Raw genomic sequence first — 24773 nt, 5'->3', positions numbered from 1 at the left:
TTACACTCTCTGTTGCAGTCTCCTGACATCAGAGCAGCACTACTTTTTTTCTTTTTTTTAAGTGACAGGTAGAGGGTTTCTTTATTTGTACATCTGGATTAGGTTTGCTTAACACATTGAAAATGACTGATGGAGATGTGGTGGAAAGATGATTTCTGCTTGACGTACAGCAGCTCTGCAGTTTTAGTTACATGGGTTTGATGCCTGGTTTGGCGGGATGGTGTTTTTCTCACCTGTACGGCTGCATCAATATGTGCTACCTGTTTCATTGCCAAGATCAACTAGAGTAATGACTTTTTTTTACAGATGTGACAGCTTTATCTTTTTATAGCTCAAGCTATTTGGGGCAATTCCAAAATAGTCCTCCTGTTTTTTCCTCCATGTGTTGTGATTTTCATGATGCTGAGAGGTGTTTGGTATAGCCCTCAATCATATGTTGCTGTCGGCTATCTTCAGCTCATCCCCCACAAGTTGTCAGGCTTCTGTTTCTGTCAGGCAGCTTTAAAGCACACAGCTAGCCTGCCTCCTCTGCAGTGTGCAGTACAGCATGTTCCTATGCTTGATTCACTGTCTTATGCGGTGCCATCAGCAAGGTCAGGTATTGTACCATGTAGCACACATTTTTTTTTAAATCATGGAATGCACGATAAAGGAAATATTGTAAACAATGAAGAGATAATGCTTGGATCTTTTTGTGTTAACCTAGATTTTTAAGCTGTAAATAGAGGCACTAATTTTATTACATGTGCCTCTAGAGCCACATTAATTGGCAGCATACTGTCTTCACTTCTATATGACTTTCCAAAAAACATTCCCTCCGGTGACCCTTATGAAGCAGTGCTTGATGCAACACTTCTAAACAATAAATTAGTTTGCTGCTTGCTTGTATAGTACGTTGGCTCTCCTTTGGCAAGGTTACAGTGTCTATTAGAGAGGAGATGCAGTATGAGATGTGGATGAATTGGAGTCTGATCTGGCCCATATTCCTGTCTGCCTGCTCACATTCTGCTGAGTCAGGAGGCTTTGTAGAAGGCCGTCAACAGCAACTCAGTGAGGCTCTGGGCCAGAGGGGCTGGTGGGAAACTGCTACTACAGCAGCAGTTAGTTGGGGCTGACGAATCTACTTGTTACTCCAAACATTTCTGTGCTGATTAGCAGAGCTGCTTAGGGATGGTAAAACTGCCTTAGAGTTAAATGGAGGGATTTTTAGTGCTGGAGATTAGAGCTGGGCGATAGAACGATAACGATATGTATCGCGATATAACTTTTACTCGATAGAGAAATTAAGCTATCGCGATAGACCTCGCCGCTCTTGTCCTCTTTAAAAAAAAAAAAAAAAAAAAAGGTCAGCCGATCCAAATTCAGTAGCGCAGAGCCGAACCAATCACAGCCGCAGCGTCACGTCGCGTGACTTGTTACGTACAGCACAAGTGCCAAGCCGCACGTGTGTTTGTTTGGGAAGCAGCCAGCGGGTAATGGAGCCAGCGCGTAATGGAGGAAATGAGTGTGCCGACTAGAAAAATCAACCGAGCGTGACCGAAGAGAAAACAGATGATGGTTCCAACGCCGGAGAGATTGTCGAACGGAAGAGCCATAGAAGTTCCGTAGTGTGAAGGTATTTCGGCTATTTCAAGTCTGACAAAAAACAGAGTAGCGTGCACTGTAAATTGTGCCGAAAGCAAGTCTGGAAATACAATAAACTGGTGCATGCGTCACACTGTGCGCCACGTTATTGTTTCGGTGAAATGAATTTCTACAATACTGTTACTGTTAATTCTACTCTCTGCAGTGTTTAAATGCTTACATATACACACAGTTACTGTCCCTCCACACATACGACTCGGTTCTGCTTCTATGCCCCAGCTTTGTTTACTTTTTCCCACCGAGGCTTCTAGACTTCTGATTGGCCAACATTTCTGCACGGTTAGGAATCTAGCGCCACCTGCTGCTTTGGCATGTTCATAGCAGCGTTTTCCTTCATTTCTGCCTTTATGTGTGGATGGGATTATTTTTTAAAACGAAAACGGAAAATCTCCGTTTTCAAAAATACCCGTGTACGTGTGGACGTAGCCTCAGTCTCTGACTGGAAGCGCTAATTTGTCATTCGGCTTTTGTCAGACTAAAGTAACTGTTAAAACTGTTTGAAAAACTAAGCTATACAACAAGGAGAGATTGAGAATTTCCTTTTAGTTCTCAGTTTATTTGATATTGACAAAAGTTAGTCAGTTTTGTCTGTTCTTCTGTAAAACAAACTAAGATTTATTTTTAGAATTAATACTTTGTTTCTAAGTGGAATTGACAATTTAGTCTGTTTCGTTTGTTCTATTTTGAAACTTAAACGCTTTAGCGGCTGCCTTTTGTGTAGTTTGTAATATTTGCCTTTATTTATCTGAAAAAGTCTCATGTTCCTTAAGTACATCTACCCTGTTGAACTTATTATGGGAAATAAATATTTAAATAAAAACAAGCTGCTGATTATTTCACATTTTACTTGTGAGCAACGGCACATTTAAATCTTACAATTATAGTTATTTGGCTTATATCGTGATAGATATCGTTATCGCCTGAAATGAAAAAAACATATCGTGATATGAAAAAATCTCATATCGCCCAGCTCTACTGGAGATGAACCTCAGAGGTGTGAAAAGAGGCTTGTTTTTTCCACCCACACGCCCTTTTAACATGCACTGTTTCACAATGCACACCCACATTGGTTAGAAGCTAGTTATGGGAAGATTGTGGTGCCGAGTTTGCTTAATCAGGGCATTTCTTCTGTTTGTTTACAGTACATAAGGAGGTCAGTAGTGATACTGGATTCCATTAGACAGTAAGATAGATCAGGGCCATATTGGTATGAGCCTTTCCAAATATGATGATTCTTACGCATTCTTACACTTAAAACTTTTTAAATTTGAGTTTTGGAGTGTGAAGTTGGCATGTTCTCCTCATGTCTGTGTGGGTTCTCTCCTGGTACTCCAGCTTCCTCCCACAGTCCAAAGACATACAGTTGGTGGGATTAGGTTAACTGGTTATTCTAAGTTGCCTGTAGGATTGAATGTGAGCATGAATGGTCGTCTGTTTTCTTGTGTTGGTCCTCCGACAGCCTGGCGACCTGTCCAGGGTGTACCCCCCTTCTCGCCCTGTGGTAACTGGGATAGGCTACAGACCGTGACTTGGAGCCAAGCCGAGCACATAAGAAATAACCCCAGACCAAAATTGCACCTGGACAGCACCAGTATGAACCTTATTTAGTTGTCTGTGACTTGCAACAGAGTGAAGGTCAGTACAGGGTATACTCTATGACCTCCCAATGTGAGGTGGTGCTTTGATAGGGATAAGAAAGAAAGAAGAAAGTGTTCTTTATTGATCCCCGTGGGGAAATTCCTCTCTGCATTTAACCCATTCACTCAGTGAAGCAGTGGGCAGCCATTGGGCGCCCGGGGAGCAGTGTGTAGGGACGGTACCTTGCTCAGGGGTACCTCAGGGTGGCTGTTCAGAGGAATCGACCCCCCGACCTTCCGATCATGGGGCCACCGCTCTACCTACTGAGCTATCCCTGCCCCTAGATAACTAGAAGTAGATAATGGATGAAGTCCATATTAAGACGATAGCATTACACAGTTGCTGCAAATTTGTTGGCTGCACATCCATGATGTGAACGTCCCATTCCACCATAGATGCTCTATTTGATTGTGCAGTATACTCATTGTCATTTTAAAGGAATCAGCAATCAGAGGATCAGTACACTGTGGTCACAAATGGATGGACATGGTCAGCAACAATATTCATGTAAGCTGTAGCATTTCTAATCATGCCAGTTAACACTAAGGAGCCCCAAGTCTGTCAGGAAAAACCTCCCACACCTTTATGACACTAGCCTCAGTTTCCTGTTCTTAGGTGACTGGAGTCACACCTGGCGTGGTTTTCAGCAGCTGTAGCCCATCTGCTTCAAGGTTCAACATGTTGTCCATTCAGAGATGCTTTTGTACATAGCTTGGTTGTAATGATTGATTATTTGAGTTACTATTACCTTCCCATCAGTGTGAACTATTTTGGCCATTCTCCTCTGATGTACGAAGTCATTTTTAACCAGAGTACTGTGCTCACTGTACATTTTCTCAGTTATGGACCATCTCTGTAAACCTTACAGATGATTTTGTTGGAAAATCCCAGTGGATCAGCAGTTTCTGAAATACTCAGACCACCAACAACAATGCCATATTCAAAGTGATTTGAATCATCTCTATTAACAATTTGGATGCTCAGTTTAAACTTAAGCAGGTTGTTCTGAACATTTCTACGTGCCAAAATTTATTGAGTTGTTGCCATGTGATTAGCTGATAAGATATTTGCATTTACTAGCAGCTTAACAGTTGCACCAAACAAAATGGCCAGTGAGTGGATATCTATGAGCAAAGATAATGATGCTAAGTGAACTAATTTTATCCCGGGGCTCATACTGAAACTGCCATGACAGCCTTGACATTTTCTTGAAGGTGGATGTTTTCTCCAGCTAACTCCTGTCAGTGCAAAAATGATAAAAAAAAAAAAAAGGAAGAAAGAAAAGAAGCTGATATTCTCATGAAATCCTCTCATGAATGTGCCGTCTGACATTCTTTATATCCCTGAAGCAGCTCCTGGCACTGTAGCATGATGTCATCGCAGATTACAGTCTGGGCTATGTGAATTGTAGCCTTGAGAGTCGCGCACGCTGCAGCCTCAAGTGTGTTAACGTCTGGCGGCTTCATAGGATCGGACTCCTTCTCCCATGCTCTACTCTTACGCTCACCCACCCGCTCTGGCTTTGTCTCCCTCCCTCTCCTCCCACTCACGTTTCTCTACAGCGGACAGTTGCAGAAAAGCAGCATCATGGAGGCTGGATGCGTGGTTGCCGCGGTGATTGAGAATGCTGCCTCAGGACCCGAGGGAGAACCAGGAAGTAGTGACGTCCTTGAGAGGTGAGTTGCTCTGTTTTTTTTCTCACATCATGTCAGCTGATGTGAATCATGTAAAAACATAAAAATGTGTGGAGACAGACGTGTGCGTGCGTAGCTCTAACTATCATGTGCTTGTGTGCTCATTTACATGCGTTTTTGCATTTGAGATGCTGCATGAAGGAAAGTAAGAGCAGGACAGCGTTAAGGCTAAAACATGACCCTGTCCCCAGAGAGAGAGACAGACAGACTGTCTCTGTTTCAAGCTTCATCATGTCCAGACTTTACCATATCTCTTCTTCTCTTATGCAATTCACTGTATCCCTGTGGATCACATAAATTACACTGTGTGTCTGTGTTCCTGGCCTGGAGTCCTGATCTCATCATGCTGAATTACGCTGACAAAACCGTGCTCTGTCTCTCTCCTGGCTTTGTTGCTCATAAAAGTTGAGCTGAATGGAACCTCACCCTGCCCTCTTCAATACACTGAGTCACATTTCAAGTGACGGTTTTGTGAAGCAGTCCCTTGTGGGTGAATTGTCTTTATGGCTCACTGAATAGTCAACCTTGGCTTTCCTAAGGGCATCCAACAGACCCCAAATGTGCTACAGTTTGTTTTGTTTTGCTTTCAGATTAATCTGGATCACGGACATTTGTGCAACATATGTTTCCACCTTGACCTGATTGGATTAAACTAGTATTTTCACATATTTCCCAGTTATCATATGTGATGCAATTTAAACCTTGCAGTGCTTGTACAACATGTTTTCTGGGCCATGCTGTTGCAATGTCAGGATTTGAGACCAAGCCACACTTTATGAATTCCTCCTCACTTGCTCCCTCTGGTGTATTTTTTAAAAAAAAGTGACAAGCCTTATTTTAAAGTCTCCGTGGCACAGCAGTTGATACTGTGACATGTTATCTCTCTTTTATTTAAATTCCTGGCCTGTGTCTTCCTGTAGTGACGTGTTACCGTCTACCGAGCTGGACAAAGACGATGCCTTACCTCAAGCCACTAACAGTAATCCTCTAGAGGAGAAACAACCACAGGAGACATCCACTGTCATGGTACACACACACACACACACACACACACACACACACACACACACACACACACACACACACACACACACACACGCCTCTGACTCATCACTTATACAAGAAAACACATAAACACCAGCAGAGATGGATGTCTCCCTTCTTCCATGAGGCTGCACTGGTTCTGGAGGTTATTCACAGCATCTTGTCACCGAGGTCATATGGCGGACATGTGAAAGTCAGCTGTTATGTAAATTTGCATTTAAGGATATCTCACCAGAGACTGAGATGACATGCTTGATAGCAGCTGAGGTAAAGGTGTGATGACGGTGTCATGCCACAGACACATGATGTCATCTTTTCTCTCTGTTTGTCTTCTTTATCTATCTGAAGGGGGATTTTAAGATGTAAAATTGGTGAATTTTGTTTGTTAATTACCATCTGTCTGTTTCTATCTCTCTCTATCCATATTAATCTCTCTTAACTCTGATATCTGCACATGAATATGCAGAATCTGTTAGCAAGGGACTTGCTAGATTCTTGTTCCTGGAAGCGTTCTGGTTTCTGCTTGAAGCAGTATTAACCATTTACATCTGGTCAATGTTAGACTGCAAGCAGGGAAACAGTCCTGTGAAGAGCAAAGGTGGGTGGCTGTGGGGTAGTGTCATTACCGTGGGACAGCATGTATCTTGTGCCAATACTTCCTGTTTGATTAACCGAACATAGATGCATTTTAAAATGCAATTTAAAAAAAAAACAAAAAACTACTGACTGTATGATTATTATTTCTTATTTGCTTTTTAAAAATGTATCTACATTCTTAAACAATAACAACTACAAAAAACAGGAAGTCCTGGCACCAGATACCCGTTGTCTCATGGTTACCTCCTGAGGGATTATTAGGCAAAGTGGTCACATGACGTGTGCATTTTTTTTTTAATGTATACTGTATTTTAAAAAAAAAAAAAAAAAATTCCAAGTTTGCATTTTGATTTTCAAGCTATGTACACGTGGAGTGGGTGGAGACAAGTGTGACAGAAGGATAGTGGCAAGAGTGTTAGGGGAAGTTTGCTCAGTGGTAGAGAAACCTGCTATAATACATGTTTGGAGACGGTGGCACTTACCAAAAGTCAGGAGGCCAAGGTGGAGGTTGCAGAGTTGGCAGGATTAGAAATGAGTACATCACAGGGACGGCTCAAAGTTAGAGAGGCAAGGCTGAAATAGTTTGGACATGTGCAGAGGAGAGATGGTGGATATATTAGACAAAGAAAGTGGATTATAGAGCTGCCAGACAGGAGGAAAAGAGGAAGACTGCAGAGAAGATTCATGGATGTAGTGAAGGAGGGCATGCAGAGGGTTGGTGTGACAGAAGAGGATGCTAGGGATGATCTGCTGTGTCGACCCCTAAAGGGAACAGCTTAAAGAAGAACAAGATTACAGCTTATACTGCATTCATGCGTTCACTATTGAAAACTTGATTTCTAACTGGAAAAATTCCAATGAACTCTGCCTCAAAGTGAGCAAGTTTGCTGCACCAGTTTTCTGAGTTGTTGACATCATGGTGGTATGAAATATGCTGAATAAAGTACATTTTTGGTTCAAAGTAATGAACTTGATAACATCTGACTTGATAACAAGTCAGATAAAGCAGTATTTGTTCATTATGTACTAGAATATATATCTGTCCATTCATGTGCATGGCTTTCTAGCTCTATGGAGCACAATAGCAACGTAGTACAGTAACAGAATCCATGGAAAGAAAAGGCCTAATGCTTACAGGAATTGCTAATATTAGTGTAAATGACATTTCAACAAAACATGAACACATATATGATAACACAGTTATAGGATAGCAAAGAATGCAATACACCACAGCATATAGTAATATAACATATTAGCCTTGCATACTATGCTGTAGCATAAAACTTATTGTACTGCTTAGAGTCACTCCTTTAGTGTGTAGCACTTCAGTTGTAGCACCTTCACTCTTTCATGTGATCGACATCATTACTGTGGTCACTGCAAATGGTTCTCCATCAGCTGTCCCGTGACTGACTGACATTTATCGAAGGGTGCTGTCTCCGTTTGGCAGGCAAGGAGCGATGACATCACAGAGCACCCGGCTGAGCCCATCCTGCGTTCCTGCGTCAGCACAGCCAGCATGAAGGTCAAGAACATGAAGAAGTAGGTGTTCCTGGAGACAGTGTTGCTGCTATTATAGGCTGTAAACCAGGCCTCTTATTCAGGCCACTGAAATGAGGACCTATAAAATGACGGGTGTGACACAGACAGATAAGTGAGTCTGTTATCATGTGCAGACCTAACCTCACCCTTCTTCTTCTTCTTCTTTTATGCCAATAAACTTTGCTCTTCTCTTTTTCAGTGTTTTAAATACTGATAAGTTGCTGCGTTTGCTATATTTTTTTGTTTTTGTTTTTGTTTTTCAGGCTGACTTTTCCCAGAGGTCACTTTCCCAGATTGGCAGAGTGTGCCCATTTCCACTATGAGACAGTTGATTTTGGCAATGTTCAGGTGAGACCGGAAAATACTTACACCGTGACTTCAGCAGCAGAGTTTCTATGTTTAGTAATTGTGTCTTTGGCTCGAGTTCAGTGGCCGTTTTAGTGAATTGCTCCAGAAAGGAATCATTCTTTAAACGCAGCGTGGCAGCTGAATCGATAACCTTGTTTGCCTTTCCTGGACAGTTACTGCTCTATCCTTCTTTCTCCTTAAATGTCACAATAGAGCAAATAGTCTATTCTATCCAGGAATTGTAGGATTTTGTATGAGACAAATTTAAAATCTCAGTCTGATAAATCACATGTTACGTGTGTGAGTGTGGCTGCAGTTATAGTTGATGCAGGGGAAGAGTTAACCTAAAAGCACAGACTAAACCTTAAATCCGGCTTCATAACACAGGCCTCTGAAGTCAGTGATTGGGATTCCTTTCCTTTAACCACGTAATAAATTATTTGGACATATAGATAATTTTCTAGGTTTAAGAAAGACTTTGTTCACTGCAGTGATAATAAGAAGCAGTGAAGCCTTAGTGGCTGCTCATCCATGTGTGGAAGTGATTGTTAGTCGCCTGGTTAACCTCGGTGTAGTGCAGGTTGCTTGCCAGCAGAGTGCGTCAGTCACCTCTGATACAGGCTGCTCCAACTACAGGCTGCCAGTGTCAGCTTTAGGCTGCCAGAGCAGTGTATGCATGTATGCACACATACTTTAAGGCTGAATCCCTACATCTAGTATTAGTCAGCTACAGTGTAACAGGCTGGACGGGACTTCGATTCTTGGATGCTCTGACTCTGTTGCGCATCCTCTTGTGGTTGCCATGATTGTGATGGATGCATCAGCAGCGTGGAGGGAAGTGGAAGCAGCACAGTTCCAGTGACCTTGGAAAGCACCACAAGGAGACAAAAGGCAGAGTCAAGCTGAAATAGAAATTTGGGTGTGTGGAGACATTGCTGTGGGGTGTATTGCACGCCACAATGCAACGTGATGAATCCTCGACTTAATCTGAGAGATTAGTCTTTGTCCCGTGATGCATTTCTCATGTCTCTTCATCCACATAGTGCAGCAGCCAGGCGCTGATCAAGTCTCATATATCATGATTGCAGAATAGCACAAGGACAGCAGACTGCCTCTGTCTGCAGCCTGCCTGATTGATCCCTCTCCAGATTAGCTGCAGTCTCGCCTTGAGAGCGCAGTGAAGGAGAATTGTTTTGAAATGACAAAGGGTCATCTTTGTGTCTTGTGCCTTTGTATGATGGATGAGCTTGTGTATCTGTGTGTGCCGGCTGAGCCCATTTTACTGGCAAACCCCCTTTTGTTGCCGGAGAAAGGAAAGAGGGTTAAGAAAGAGAGAGAGAGACCGAGGGAGAGCGAGAGGAGGAGGGTGATGGAGACCGAGCGCAGGAGAGGGAGGAGGGGGAAGAGATCGAAAAAGGGATGCAGGAAGGGGGGTAACGCACACACACACACATATATACACACATACACACACACACACAGTTGGGAGCATCCTCTTTTCATATATTCTGCTTTTAGAACAGAGCATGAGCGCGCGATGATCCAAAGCACTGGAAATGAGCTTTTTGGGTAAAACGGCAGGGGACGGCAAATAGGCGAGCTGCGTTTGAGCCGCTGCTCTGAGCTAAGATTTGGCTTGTTGGAGGAGCTTGCTGAGGTCCAGGACTGCGGCTGCACACAAAGAGAGAGCCACCTCCTCCAGCTGCGGGGAATATGTGAGATGCCTTAGTGGCAGGTAACATAACCATGCGTTGACTATATATTCATCTGAGCTTCTGATGGTTGATATTCGTGAGGAAATAATGTCACGCTTGTGCATTAGCATGCTCTAGTTTGAAGAGAGGAGCCTCTGAGGTGTGAGCGTCACGGAAGAAGTGATGCTCAAGCATGCCTTCGGTGAAAACTTTGAGATTTTTGCTGTTTTATTTTTATTCAAATCTTTTAAATTGAAACCTACTTTTTTGTCTGTGATTCAGTCCATAATCCTTCTCATCATAATCTCTTTGGCTCGTTGACCCGTCCGTACCTAATTTAGCTGTTTGGTCAGGACTAGTATTTCAGATTCTCACAGTGTACAAGAGCTCTTCCATCATGAATTATTTAGATACAAATTTCTCAGACTGCGTTCGTTGTCACTGTGGTTTGCTGTATTACTGCTGAGCAGTAACTGGGTCGCTGCGTGTTGTATAACAGTGTATCTGGATGAGTTGCTAACAGATATAAATAACCAGAACTTCCCTTGGCTTCGAGGCCTTTGAAGTCGCTGCTACAGTAATGTCTATCAACAAATTCCCAAACTACAGTGAAGCTTTGATCGTTTCAGTTTTGGGGCATATTAAAAATTAGTGAGGAGGAAGAGAAAAAGAAATATTCTTTAAATCTACACCACCTCCAAGTTCTGAAATCCTAACAGCTGATCTATTATACATTTCATACTGCAGGATTTATAGTGAAGTGCTGCTGGCAGATGATATATATCCTCCTTATCCGCCAAATAACTTAACCACGAAGGCTGTCAGTCACATTTAAAGATCATTTGTCGGAATTCCTTTTTTACAAAATCTTCACATCCTCCTATATTAATGCATTATTTGCCCACAGTGCCTTGGTGCTTGATTTTCATCACACTTTTTCACTCCACTGTTCAGCGTAAAAGTGGTTTTACTATTTCATGCAGAAATGGGTCCTTACATGAAGTTCTCCTTGTATACCAGGTCATATACAGAGAGGTTGTTGTATTAAACTGATCAATTATTTAGCACGACAGCCTTCTCAGCGTTAGCTTCTTTGTCTCTCTGTAGCTGGCCTTTGCAGAGGGGCAGAGTGAAGGACCAAAGGCTGGGCTGGACTCCAAGGAGCTGGTCTTTCTGGTCCAGATCACTTGCCAGGTAACATCACTTGCTACTTTTGTGAACGAGATTAGATCGCACGATGTCGTATATTTCTTTCCATTTCCATTTATCATTTGTTCGTCCTCTCAGGGTCGAAACTGGCTGGTGAAGAGGTCTTATGAAGACTTCCGGGTGCTGGACAAGCATCTGCACTTGTGTATATACGACCGTCGTTACTCCCAGCTCACTGAGCTGCCGCGATACGACACGCTGAAGGACACCGATGAGGTATCTATGTCCATAACGTATAAGATCACAGATTTGCCTGAAGTTATCTGTTTAATGTTACAGACAGTTTGTGTTTTACAAATCTTGATCATGTGCTTCCTTCCAGTCAGTAGCCACAATGTTGGCAACCTACCTGTCCCGCTTCTCTAACATCGCTGACAATAAGATCAACTGTGGTCCGGTATTAACATGGATGGAGGTATCTGACTATCTTTTTGGTGATTTTTGTTCTGACATTTTGCTTTTGTTGCAGAAAAACGTAAGTTTTTTATTTTAATCAAGAATTAGCACAATAGCACAACAGAATTTAGAGTGTCCTGGGCAAGACTGGTAGCATTAACCCTCCACATTTCTGATGGTGAGAGAAACCAGAGCTCCAAGATCATATCAACACAAGCATGAAAGAACTTGCGGTTGTCAGTGTATTTTGTGAAGTAGTGCGTCTCCTGTAGCTCATTCGCCTATAAAGATTACATTTGATGCCCTCCCCTGTAGCCTTAATGACGATTTTGGACATTGAGGGGTTATAAACATGCTTTAATAGTTTAATAGCTTATGCTACATGCTGTGCATTGTTCAGGCTCTGCTTTAACAGGGAACGACTGATATTAAGTCAAGTTGGAGGTAAAAAGAAAATATTTTTTTCCCTCTCTTCTGCTTCCTGTCTCTGTCACTTTTACTGCAGCGACAGAGCTCCCGTTCCCTGCTTCCTGTGCTTAAGAAAAACTGGGCTAACACGTCTCTGTTGTAACACTTTTTATTTTTAGATCGACAACAAGGGGAACCATCTGCTGGTGTCTGAAGAAGCTTCAATCAATGTCCCCGCCATCGCCGCTGCCCACGTCACCAAGCGGTACACAGCCCAGGCCACAGACGAGCTAACCTTTGAGGTACCAGCTATTATAAAACATCTATGAGAAACACACTCCCATTTGTTTAACTTGTTTTTTCTTCTTTAGCTAGATTTTATTTGACCGAGTGTTTAGCATATGCAGATTTCTGATTCCATCATGATTCCTTTTTAATGGACTCACCTGTGATCAGACTCATCATCACACGCTTTGTGATCCAGGTGGGGGACATTGTTTCAGTCATCGACATGCCGCCTAAAGAAGACACAGGCTGGTGGCGAGGGAAACATGGATTTCAGGTATAATAAATGCACAAATGTCCTCTTTCTACTGTATAATAATACAGGTAAAAACAGGTAATACCTTGAATTTAATTAAAGAGAACCAGAGGTGTCCCACTTTGCATCCCTGTTCTGTTTTACCTTTTAATATTTTTGAGTCATTCTATCATCATGGGTCTTCTGCTCGACTTTCTCTGGTTTCAAAAACATTTTGTGTCTGATCCAAAAAGATCTGAATAGTTTCTAAATGGTACTCTAGTTATAACTAAGCAAATAATGTTTTTAAAATATGTTTTGTGTATTTTAATTTTCGAGTCCTACTGCCCCGGAGCAGTCTGATAATCCAGATTAAGTTTAAAATATAGTCAGAGAGACATTAAAAATGCAACAATGTAGCATTTTCATATATATTCTGGCAGTTAGCGTGTGTCCTTGCTTGCCTGCAGCAGTTGTGGCTTTAGACTTACTGTTGGAATGGGGAGTTAAGGTCTTGGAGATACCGATCTCGGCATGAGGAAACGGCAATTTGGCCTCGCGACACTTATGACAGGAAAGTTAATTATTAATCCCTTTCTTATAACTGTTAATTATTTTGCTGTGTTTGATGTATAAAAACATTTCAGGCATTTTATTGTGGATACTTTATGAGATATTCATATTCAAATATAGTTTCAGATTTCAAAGTGTGAACGAAAAACACGCTGGGAGTGGCTCAACAAACCAGAAATACAATGTATACAAAGTAATTAGCATATGAAGCCTAAATTTCACAGCAATCGTTATATCCTCAGACTTTGGACGCACAACATTTTTATGCAAATTGGAGATGGGAGAGCAGAAAATGTTTTTAAAAATTTGATGCTTTCAAATAAATGAACCATTTACAATGTCCATACAAAGTCTGTGGATATATTTAATAATAGGTTTGGCCTGCAACTCCAGGATGCCTTACCAAAGTAATCAAATGTGTTGTTGTCCCTGCTAGAGTAGAAGTAGTTGCTGCCAACAGGAGCACGTTTTGCAATGAGGATCTAGACGCAACGAGACAGACTCACAGGTTTTGTGTCTGTTTGTCACAAACAATGCCAGCCACACTATTGCAGCTGATAGCTGAGGATTTAGCGTCTGAGGCAGCGTCTCATGCTTCCTGACCTATTTCTGCACCCTCGCCGTATAACAGTCTGCTCCAGCATAAAACACCCCCTCTGGTCCTTTTAACATTCAAGCGTATCACAGTTTCTGTCTCTCCCCTTTAGTCCTCTCAGTCTCTCTTCTCTCTTCTTCCAGGTTGGTTTCTTCCCCTGTGACTGTGTTGAGCTGATAAATGACAAGATTCCCCCCAGTGTTCAAAGCTCAGTGCCAAAGCCAGGTACTTTTCAGTGTGTGTGTGTGTGTGTGTCGGTGCGTGATGATTTATTTAAGACTTGCTTCCAGGATATGAGTCAGATTGATTTCACTCGCCTGTTATATGTATGTTGGTTGTGTGTTTCATCTTAATCAGTGTGTAAGAAGCATGGAAAGCTGGTAACGTTCCTGAGGTCTTTTATGAAGTCTCGACCGCCGCCGCAGAAGCTCAGGCAGCGCGGCATCCTCCGAGAGCGTGTGTTTGGCTGTGACCTGGGGGAACATCTCCACAACTCAGGACATGAGGGTAAAATGGATTTTTATTTCTCATTTTACAGTGAATCATTTTTACCTGCTGGCTGTTCACATTTCAGTGTAAACTGCTGGAAGGTAAGAACTAATCCCAAAGCAGGGATTACCTCGTGAATCTGTGGCTCTATAGATTTTTGTAGATTTGCCAAAACTGCTTTGTGTATTTTGGGTTTTTAGGCCTTCGGGTCAATAGGTAGACAATACTCATGTGACTTTCATCATGTGTATTTTAATTTTAATTTCATACATTTCTTGCTAAATATTGTAGTAAAATCTGTTCTTCACGCTGGATAATGTAATTTCACCTGTGTTGTGACTCCTTACAATGAAGCGATGCCTACTTGTAACCTTTCCTCGTGGGAACACTTCAGCCAGTGAGTAATGATTCATAGAAAACAGCTGAAATAGGAAAAAATCCAGTTGTATTACAGTGTTTTTCCCTGTTGAAGGTGGGTGATGTATGTTTAAATGCTGCGTAAACACTTCACTCAAGAGTCTTAACAGCCTCAGGACTGTGTGTTTTGGATTCGCTCAAGATAAACCACAGTACCTTGTATTTACAGTGATGAATGAGCCTGTTATCCACTGCAACACATTGACTCAGTGAAATGTTTTTAATTGTTGCATAGCACAACGAGCCATGCTGTGGTACAGAGAAATACGATCCAGGTTTTCGGGCTTTGGCTGCACATGCAGTACTTCGTGGTATGATTGATTTTTGTCAGGGCGTCCCATTCAAAAATTGCTTTTGAAAGAACCGATCGAGGCATCAAAAATGTGTGCAAAATGTAACACAAGCAACGTGATATAGAAAACCTTCAACTTATAAAACACCTGAAGAAAGGATATTTTTAATGACGACTTTCAATTTGACACTAGCTATAAGCGTGTTTCAGTCTTTACTGCAAAGTAATCCATGTCTAAGGTGCGAAAATAGCAGATTATCACAAAAACACACTAAAAAAGCAGCTATTTAAATGTGACTATTGGAGTTGAAACAGAGAATGATGCGGAGATAAGCTGGACGTTTACCACTGTTACCTGCCCGTAGTCAGTGATGGCCAACCCAGTAAACAGACTGCAGTGGTTAGTAAAAGTCTTGGCTTGTAATAACATGTAGAGATGCACAGTACACCGAATCAAGACAAAACAGATGTTTTATTGTTACATCCGCCATTTTCTGTCACTTATCTGAGTCATTGGTCACAGGGCCAGCTGTCTAAGCAAATATGTTCAGGCCTCCCTCTCCCCAACCACCTCCCTAACTCATCCAATGGACCCTCTGGGGGAAGCTCATTTCTACCAGCAGGCTGTATGGAGTGCAGCTGTGCTGTAGCTGAAGCAAAAAAGGAGTTTATTGAGACCATGGTGCAAAACTTTTAGTAGACTTTGGGGCAATTGTGGCAAACCATCAGGTTTTCCAGGAGGGGAGAGCAGGGCTCTACTCACATTGTCTACAGTAAGTGTAGTGCACTGGAATAGTTAGATCCCAGTAGCACGGCTTCCACAGAAGAATCAGAGACTGGGGACCAGGGGGAAGACTTGCCCATCACTGATGGCCAGGCTCCTGGGGTGGATGAGATTCTTCTCGAATTTCTTAAGTAACCGGATGTTTCAGGGCTGTGTTAGTGGGCATGCTTTTGCAGCAAAGCACTGAACTTGAGGACAATGTCTCTGGACTGGCAGACTGTGGTAGTGGTTTCTCTTTTTAAGAAGGTGGACCGGAGAATGTGTTCCAGCTTCATGGGGATCACACTCTTCAGCCTCCTCTGTAAGATCTACGGCAGGCTGCTTGAGGAGAGTCCATTTGTTAATCAGAGGAACAATGAGTTTTGGGGTTTTTTATTCTTATGTGGTAATGCGTAGACAACTTCAGATATCCTAAAGGAATGAAGCATGTCGCTGACCATCTTTTGTCTATTGCAGTGCCCCAGGTTGTTAAGAGTTGTGCAGACTTCATAGAGAAACATGGAGTGGTGGATGGGATCTACAGGCTCTCAGGGATCTCTTCCAACATTCAGAAACTGAGGTTTGTGCCTGTTTCGCACATGCTGCAAAATCGATATATAACCCTAAACAATTCCTGAGGATTCCCAGGAAGGACCAAATTCCAAAACTGGCATCTACCTTCTAAAATATTCCCTCTAGTCTGAGTTCCCTCTGGGGTTTCAGTGTCTTTTTTTTCTTCTTTTTGCTTATTTTCTTTTTTCTTTCAAAAGCTTTTTTGGTGACTGAATTATGATAAGTAATTGGAAATATACTGAGATTCATTAAATATTATTTTCTTTTTGAGCTGCTTCTCTTGGAATCCATCAAACACAATTTGTTTCAAGCTGTGCAGCTCTGAACGGCTGTAATGGTCTTCTCATCTAGTTTATGCTTGCCAGGAGGAATTTGTGAAACAATCCCCCATCAGTACATAAATTAGGCACAGAACCTGATGGTGTTTGACAGCCAATCAAAACGTCTTTTCTCACTTAAAACTGACTGACACCACATGAAATAGTCTTTCAACATTTATGAAAACACAGGAGATAAAAAAGCAGTCGACGCTTTTCTGATAATAATCAGCAAGTTTATTAATAGATTTCCTGCATTAGATGCAAGAATGAAATTTTTTTTTAAACAAAGACACTGAAATAGTAATAATAATTATCATGTGGTAAATTAATGATTTCTGCCTCAAAAGGAGCTTATAGTCCTGTTTTTGTTGTTTGTTTTTCTCATATATTGACAGATGGGCAGTAGGATGACTCCCACACTGTTCTGCTTTCTCTTTATTTTGGTCTCCATGTAGGCATGAGTTTGACTCTGAACAGGTCCCAGACCTGAGCAGAGACGTCTACACACAGGATATCCACTCAGTGGGCTCTCTCTGCAAACTGTACTTCAGGGAGCTGCCCAACCCTCTTCTCACCTACCAGCTCTACGACAGATTCTCGGTAAGGACCACAGCACGGGTTTACACTGGGAATAGATATCAGAAAGGAAGCTGGTATTGCAACAGTGTCAAGTATTACAAGTAGGGCAAAAAAGCTGCGAGGAACCTATTTCTAGTTATTCAGTGTTGACAAAAGAACAGAGGAAATCATTTCAAAATTTCTGCTCATTTTGAAGTGCTGCTCAAAATGGGGTCAGTGCATCACGCTGAGCTTTCTAGGAACAGCGGGGGTTGTGCATGTTAAAACCCGAATAGCAGATTAAGCGAGACAAAACAGTGGCTGCTTTGAATATTTAAAAAAAGAGGGGGAAAACGAGAGCGGGGATGTTGAGGAAACTCCCTCGGCTGTGATTAACGGTCTCGAAGTCATGCGCGCTTTATCCTCTGTCTTTTTACAGGAGGCTGTGTCTGCAGCCACAGATGAGGAGAGGCTGGTCAAAATCCACAATGTCATCCAGCAGCTGCCTCCTCCACATTACAGGTCAGCTTTCAAGCTCGCTGCTGCTGCACCCTGGTGGTCTGAAGTGGAAATGGGATTTTGTAAACAGCATGTCGGACCCTGCTGAGAGCCTGATTTGGTTTATGGAAGCCGTGAGATCCCGTTTTCCTACACAAGCCGATATCTCAGTTACAAAAATGTCTCTCATATTCACCAAATACAGCAATTGAAAGTTATTTTATTTAGCTTGAGATTTGAAAAACTGATCCTACCAGTTTCAAATCTTTTTATTGGTAATAGGAAGGATAACTGTGTTGGGTTTGAGCAGATACAATAAGCTAAAGTTGTCAATTTTAAAGTCTAAAAAGAAAAAAGCTTAGATTAAAAATTTACTTTTTTTCTGCAGGACACTGGAGTTCCTCATGAGGCACCTCTCCCAACTCGCCACCTTCAGCTCCATCACTAACATGCACACAAAAAACTTAGCTATCGTCTGGGCACCTAACCTCCTCAGGTGACTATCATAGCGTCACAGCATTAGCTTTGCTGTTTCATTCTAGCCTTTCTGTGACGGTGAACTGGGGCATGTCTCAGTGGTACAGAGCTGTGAAATGGGTTGCGCTGTGCTTTGCTGTGTTTCAGGTCCAGACAGATCGAGTCGGCCTGCTTTAGCGGCACGGCCGCGTTCATGGAGGTGCGTATCCAGTCGGTGGTGGTGGAATTCATCCTCAATAATACTGAGGCTCTCTTCAGCCCCAAACTTAATTCGATCATAAGGGAAAGGACTGGTAAGTGTTTTTTTTTAAACTGTTTCCCAGTCAAGGATTATAAAAGTTCTTGTATACATTATATACCCTGTATGCATCTCTAACACACTGAACATTTCAACTTTAGGTAACAACACCTTATCCAGACCAAAGTCCCTGATGGTCTGCTCCCCATCCACTAAGTTACTGTCTATAGAGGAAGCTCAGGCTCGCACACAGGTACATCTGAGCTCCCCGGCCACCACCCCCTGCCTCACCCACAGTGACTACATCGAGGTCGGAGAGGGACCAGGAGCTCTCCTCGGCAAGTTCCACACAGTCATCGAGCTTCCGATAGAGAGGTTGGTATATGGCCGCCTTCTGTGATATATGTGAAGGAATCCTTCTGCTTCTCGAACCGCGACTCACGTGTTGTCACACCCGATCTGATCTGTTTATTGATAACAGTTAATGGATGAGCAGCATATTTGGCACTTAATTAAAAGTCATTTACAAAGCAAAGCTGCAAACTTTATAACTAAATTATTCTTTAATTAGATGCCATGAGATGAATAATCGGCCAAAACAAGTATCTGAAAATGTCAAGTTCACTTTTGGGAATTTTGCATTTTCTCTCTTTTTTTATTTTTTTATTTTTTTTAGTCCAATCAGATGACTGATGAGCCATGATGAGGCATCCGTCATCTGTCAGTCCGTTTACAGTATTGGTCACAGTTTAATCGCACTTAACGATGATCACGTAATGGGTCTTCACTCAAGTTTTACAACAATTTGGCTGAATACAAATTGTAACACATAAAAAAAGAAATGTGTGGATAAGGTCACTTACAAGGTTTTTCCATTTTCACAGTGTGACCTTCATGCACACCACTTACAAATTCTTGCTCCTGATGGGCTGAAGAATCAGTTCAAACAATTTAGTCATTCAAGTCATTAACATGAGATCCTCCATGATAATAAACATGCTTGAACAACATGAAAAAAGCTGAAAAAACAAATGACAGGAGAGTTCGAACTTTCACTTTGCCACGTGTATCCTGTTAGATGGTGATGAACATGCTCCTATTGGTCATAATCGCTGAGTCAGTGCTCGTATTACTGGTCGGGGGTTTCCTATCATCATTGTGCTAATCCGGTCCACTCTATGACATGATGATCACGCTGTTTATGGCTGTGGCAGGATCCTCTTTGAGTTTTGAATGGATTTGAATTCTAATACGTTTGTGTAATACAGCCAATGATAAGAAAACCTTTCACTCTCTTCTCATACTTCACAATATCATGCAATTTGTGATTGATCGTGAGTCATCGCTAACACTCTGGTTGTAGACTAGATAATTAATCACATCATATAATGAAAAAATAGTAACTACTAATGTCTTGTTTTTGTTCACAGCAGTTATTTCTTCTTCTTGTACTTTTAGAAACAAGCGCCAGTATTGAAAATGATGCGTTTCTGTGTTGCAGCAGCAAGCGGCCTCCTGCTAAGGCTAAGAAGTCTCCAGTGGGGAACTGGCTCTCTTTTTTCCACCTGGGAAAATCCCATTCTGTGTCCAAACGTAAACTGAAGCGACACCCCAGTGAGCCTAACGAGATAAAGAGCATTGCACTGCCAGGTCAGCTCACTGCTGCTGTTGCGCAGCCAGAAAACATGCAGCTTCTGTACCCCAAATCTTTATTGCTTCTTTTTTTGCATTTTAATTTATCGCTTTCTTATACTGATTGATGTATTTATTAGAGATGCTGATTAATTTATTAGGAATATTAATTTGATCAAATGTTTGCAGGGGGAAGAGGAGATAGTGGCACTTTGCGCTCTACCAAAAGTGAAGAATCTCTCACCTCTTTGCAAAATTTACAAGGTAATTAATGTTTAATATTGTCTATTTTTTACACTTCAAACATGCTGCCAGTGGTTTATAATATTTTTGTACAACATACTACTAAATAATCAGTATAAATATAATATGAGTATAATTTATTCCATCCCAGGGGAGCCTCCAAGTTACCGTCCTCTCAGACCTCGTTCAACTAGCGAGGCCATGTCTGCCGTCAGTAAAGACGACCTCCACAACGGCGGCAGTAAACGCGACCGCAAAACAAAACCGCCACACGAGAGTCATGCTGGTGCTGACCGTGTCAGTACTGCAGCAGGCATTTCACCTCCGCACCAGGAGGATGACCTCGACCTTTCTCCACCGGCTGCAGGCATCTCTATTTTAGACTTTGACCCCATGTCTTTTCAGTGCAGCCCACCTTCAGCAACCCCTGGACCACAACACGGTAAAGATACAAACAAGTGGAGGAAGAATGTTGGTTGTTCCAGTGAATCAGAGCTCATCTCTTCTCCTAACAACAACAACCTGGCCTGCCTACAGTCTCCAGACATTAGTCCAGTGCTCAGTAAAGGTGTGAGGAAGGTTAGCTACAAGCAGCTCTCCCCTAAACTCAGGAAGAAATCATTTAAGACGCAAGCAGATGTTCAGTCTGCATCCATGTCTCTGCCACCTCAGAAGGTTTCTTCTACCCCAGCGGATAACAGTGACGCTCCACTGGCAGATGGAAAAGGGCCCAAAGCGTCCTATCAACACTGCAGCCCACTCAGCACAGCGAGCCAGGCATCAGCTGTGACAGACCTCACTCAGTCTGCACAGAACATGTCCGATCCAGGTTAGTGCCATTGCTCTTTCACATTGCATACTTGATTTATACTGTAAAGTTAGCGGTTATTTAAATAAGAATGCCTTTCTTAGTTTCTTATGAAAGCTTTTGTGTCTTGTCCCATCATGTCTTACCATAGCTTTGTTTGTCCTGTCATACTGTAGCGTTGTTTGTCTTATCCCTCCCCAGGAACAGATAGACTTATGAGTTCAGTCTCTGTTCTCCCTCCTCACCCTCCCTTGACGAGTGCCGCACGCAAGTTGGCTCTGGCTCTGGCTGAAACTGCCCAAAAGGCCAGCAGTGGCTCCCAAAGAAGAAGCAATGTCCCTGTGCATCCGCTTCACAGACCGGAAGCATCTCACGTCCAGGACAGACCACCACGGCCCTCAGTCCTTGATCTCAAAGCATATCCCCAGGAGTACAGCGGCTCTAATGTCTCCCCTGCTTCCCAGTGGCAAACATCGGTGCACAGCCCTGCGGAGACCCACTGCTACTCTCATCCTCTTCATTTCCTGCCTCCGCACCTCTGCTCAGAGTCGCTACAGGTCACCGACGGACAGGAAAGCATGTGCAATTTCACTCCTAATGTCAGTCCGCTCGGGTCAGGGAGCTTGGATGAAGGCAGCGCTGAGAGGAGGGACTGCAGAGAGAAAAAAGAGCTTAGCGATGTCACGCAAACAGAGCACACCTATCAGAGTGTTGGAGTGTCAACACCCACTCAGCCCGTCTACTCGCCTCAGAGCCCATCGGCTTCTCCTGGATACGTCAACCCGGACTCGATAAACGTTTTTAATTTCCGCTCCGTTCTGGCAGAGACCTCCATGCCCGCATCCATCGAGGAGGTGTTTCCGCGTCCATTACAGCCCTCCTTAACGCATCATTACAGCCCAGAAGAGGAGACGCCGCTCGGCATGCTTGAGGATGTCTACAGTAATCAACATTATCATCATCATCATCATCATCATCATCATCACCGACCAGTTCAGGCAGCACGAATGCCTGCACCTCACTGCCCTCGGCCTGATGCTCTGCCGGTTCACCTTTCTGGGCCAAAAGGCTTGTACAGGCAGTCCTCCGAAGGCCGCTACAGCAGTTTAGGTTTAAGGCACCCTTTGTCACCTCAGTACAGACGATACCATAGAGATGAGCACCTTATCAGTGGCTGCCACAGGCAACAAGGCCAGTGGCAGAGGTCAGACGATAGAGTAGTCGGGCACCCGGCCATCCGGAGGGCTCGCTCCTTCCATGCCCCTCAGATTAGTCATTACGAGTTGGCAGAGACAGAAGTCCTGCCCCCTGACACCATGTTTTATGTCGAGCAGACAGCAGGCCAGGAAGCACCTTATCAGAGGCTGAATCAGACTGGTCTTCACCCTGTGCGGCCGCAGTTTGAGAACACACACGCTGACTACCACTACAGTCCCTATTCAAATGTGAACCCTGCAGATGGCTCTCGCTATTACGCAGAGCCCTGCCGGCAAAGCGGCATCCGACACAGTAAGTCTTACACCGTGCGTTCAACAAGAGAAAGCGGACAATCAGATTACTACAACTACTCTCCTCAGCGCGTCCCCCCTGTGAACAGAGAGCTTTTCATAGAAAGCAGGGACACTGTTGTTTATGAGGCGAGAGACGCAGAAGTTTTTGAAAGACTCTTATATCAACCAGTCATGCAGGAGAGTAAATCCAGACATAAAAACACATATCCAGCTGCGTCTCCTTGCGAGAGTCCCATCTCGCTTGCTGACACAAGAAGTAGAGACATCGCACACACGAGAAGCAAGTCAGACCCTGGAAATGCCTGCCTCCTTTCCGCTGACAAGATGGAAAGACAAAATGTTATGCTTACATCCCCGACTTCCCAGAGGTCCCAACCGGTAGACCCCGAGGTCACCAGGCGGCAGCGCGTTCACCGCTCAAGCGCGGACTCGGGGCCTTCCAGGCGGATTCACATCAAAGAGCGTTCCTCTCAGCAGCCACCGCTTCGCAAAGTCCCCTCGCTCCCAGAAAGAGGCTGTCCTAACTTTAAGACCGTCGAGCACAACGACAGAAGCCATACGCGAGGTCACGACCAGGATCGATTAATGATGACCAACGCTGTCAACAGCTACTCTGGTATGGTGAAACCCAGCATCCTCAGGAGACCCGGGAGGTCGCAGAGCACCAGAGAAAACCGTCACTACTACCATTACCACGCCAAATCCCAAATGGATCCCGAACATCTGGGATCCTTTTCCAACAGAAGGACTCAGAGCACTAAAGTCAGGCCCACACAATATGACCACATGGAGGGGTATTACGCAGCACCCAAGCCTAAACCCACAAGATCCGTTAAAGCCGTGGCAGGATATCTGCCTGGCCAGGGCTGCATGTCGCCCCGCGGGCACAGACTGTTGTCCCAGGCTCTGGGTCATGAGGCTTTTTATCACGCTGCTCTGAGATCAGAAGCCGGGGTCTACGAGTGATTCTGACCACTGTTTTGTTTTTTTTGTTTTTTTATCTGATTCCACATTGGGGCCAAAGGAGAACAGCACTTTATCCTCAGCCAGACCAACAGACTGTTGCTTTGAAAGTGTGTTTATTTTAACCTTCAGGAGCTGCTACAAAAAGTGTGAAGTGAGGCTGCTGCTGCTGGGGATCATACTGCCAGCGTTAGTGGTAGTTTCATATTTTCCCAGTGGCTTCCAGGGAAGCTAGAAGCCAACAAATGAATCGTATGCAGGCCTTGTATTAAATGAAAAGAGTGTAAACACTAAGACGCATGACGAGAAGAAAATGTGTTTAAAAAAGAAGAGATTTTATTTAATGTCTAAGCAACACAACAAGGGATGACAAGGTAAATTAACTGGTTTTATGAATATGATTTTAAAGTTTAGAATGTGTATAAAATAACAGTCATTTTAAACGTATATTTCTATAAATAACACATCTAACATGTGGCCAATGTACTGTACATTTGTTTTTTATTCTGGTCTGCTCAGACTTCAACAAGCACTTTTAAGGATAACTGTGTACGAAACACATTGTCTTAACGTGGTATACATGAAGCCTCTTGATATATAGCGTATCTATTTTTTTCTGTAAGAAGCAGCTTGCTCAGAATCTTTGTTTAAAATCCAAATTAGCACTTTTTGGGAGGGTCGGTAAAGCGGAAGATAACCTCATGCTTTCTAACTTTGCGCTTCTTTTTCTTTATCACACATTGTGTATTGCAAAATAACAATGAGTGCTATGATTTTTGATTTCGTATTTTCCTTTTCTTTCGTTAAGGTCGAACGCACCGCGGCAAAATATGCTCGAGATGTACATGCGAGTCAGCTCATGCGGTTCGGTGAAAGTGTATTTTGTGCGGCATCGTGCTTTGGTCGCGTAATGAAAGTTTCTTCGCTCTTCATGGGGAACTTTTAACAGTGTGGTGTTTTACATGTTTTATTCATTTAAAGATGCTCTTTTAAATTCTTAATGTAGACGAGGATATTCTGTTAAGACATGTTAATTGAGTTATTTTAGTGAGAGTAAAGAAAAAAAAATAAAGATATATTATCAATGAT

The 24773-nt window shown here is 43.0% G+C and overlaps 1 protein-coding gene across 2 annotated transcripts in view; it reads left to right on the top strand.

Moving 5' to 3' along the window:
- arhgap32a (Rho GTPase activating protein 32a) overlaps positions 1–24773 on the top strand; it is a 28356-nt gene extending 3583 nt beyond the window's left edge. The window contains exons 2-22 of one of the 2 annotated variants that reach the window (XM_082501939.1): positions 4845–4958; positions 5897–6002; positions 8068–8159; positions 8423–8507; positions 11309–11395; positions 11489–11626; positions 11733–11825; positions 12394–12516; positions 12699–12776; positions 14046–14127; positions 14260–14409; positions 16341–16443; positions 17212–17356; positions 17754–17836; positions 18201–18308; positions 18437–18582; positions 18689–18902; positions 20032–20177; positions 20349–20423; positions 20554–21231; positions 21412–24773. In XM_082501939.1, coding sequence (XP_082358065.1) covers positions 4870–4958; positions 5897–6002; positions 8068–8159; positions 8423–8507; positions 11309–11395; positions 11489–11626; positions 11733–11825; positions 12394–12516; positions 12699–12776; positions 14046–14127; positions 14260–14409; positions 16341–16443; positions 17212–17356; positions 17754–17836; positions 18201–18308; positions 18437–18582; positions 18689–18902; positions 20032–20177; positions 20349–20423; positions 20554–21231; positions 21412–23687 — 5097 coding nt within the window. In that variant the 5' untranslated portion in view covers positions 4845–4869 and the 3' untranslated portion in view covers positions 23688–24773. Of the gene's footprint in view, positions 1–4844; positions 4959–5896; positions 6003–8067; positions 8160–8422; positions 8508–11308; positions 11396–11488; positions 11627–11732; positions 11826–12393; positions 12517–12698; positions 12777–14045; positions 14128–14259; positions 14410–16340; positions 16444–17211; positions 17357–17753; positions 17837–18200; positions 18309–18436; positions 18583–18688; positions 18903–20028; positions 20178–20348; positions 20424–20553; positions 21232–21411 lie in introns of both variants that reach the window. The other variant, XM_082501938.1, reaches the window with a different exon arrangement.

Source organism: Aulonocara stuartgranti, assembly GCF_965226115.1.
Source record: "Aulonocara stuartgranti genome assembly, chromosome: 14".
Classification (NCBI taxonomy): domain Eukaryota; kingdom Metazoa; phylum Chordata; class Actinopteri; order Cichliformes; family Cichlidae; genus Aulonocara; species Aulonocara stuartgranti.
This window is presented reverse-complemented; position numbering and strand designations above follow the sequence as displayed.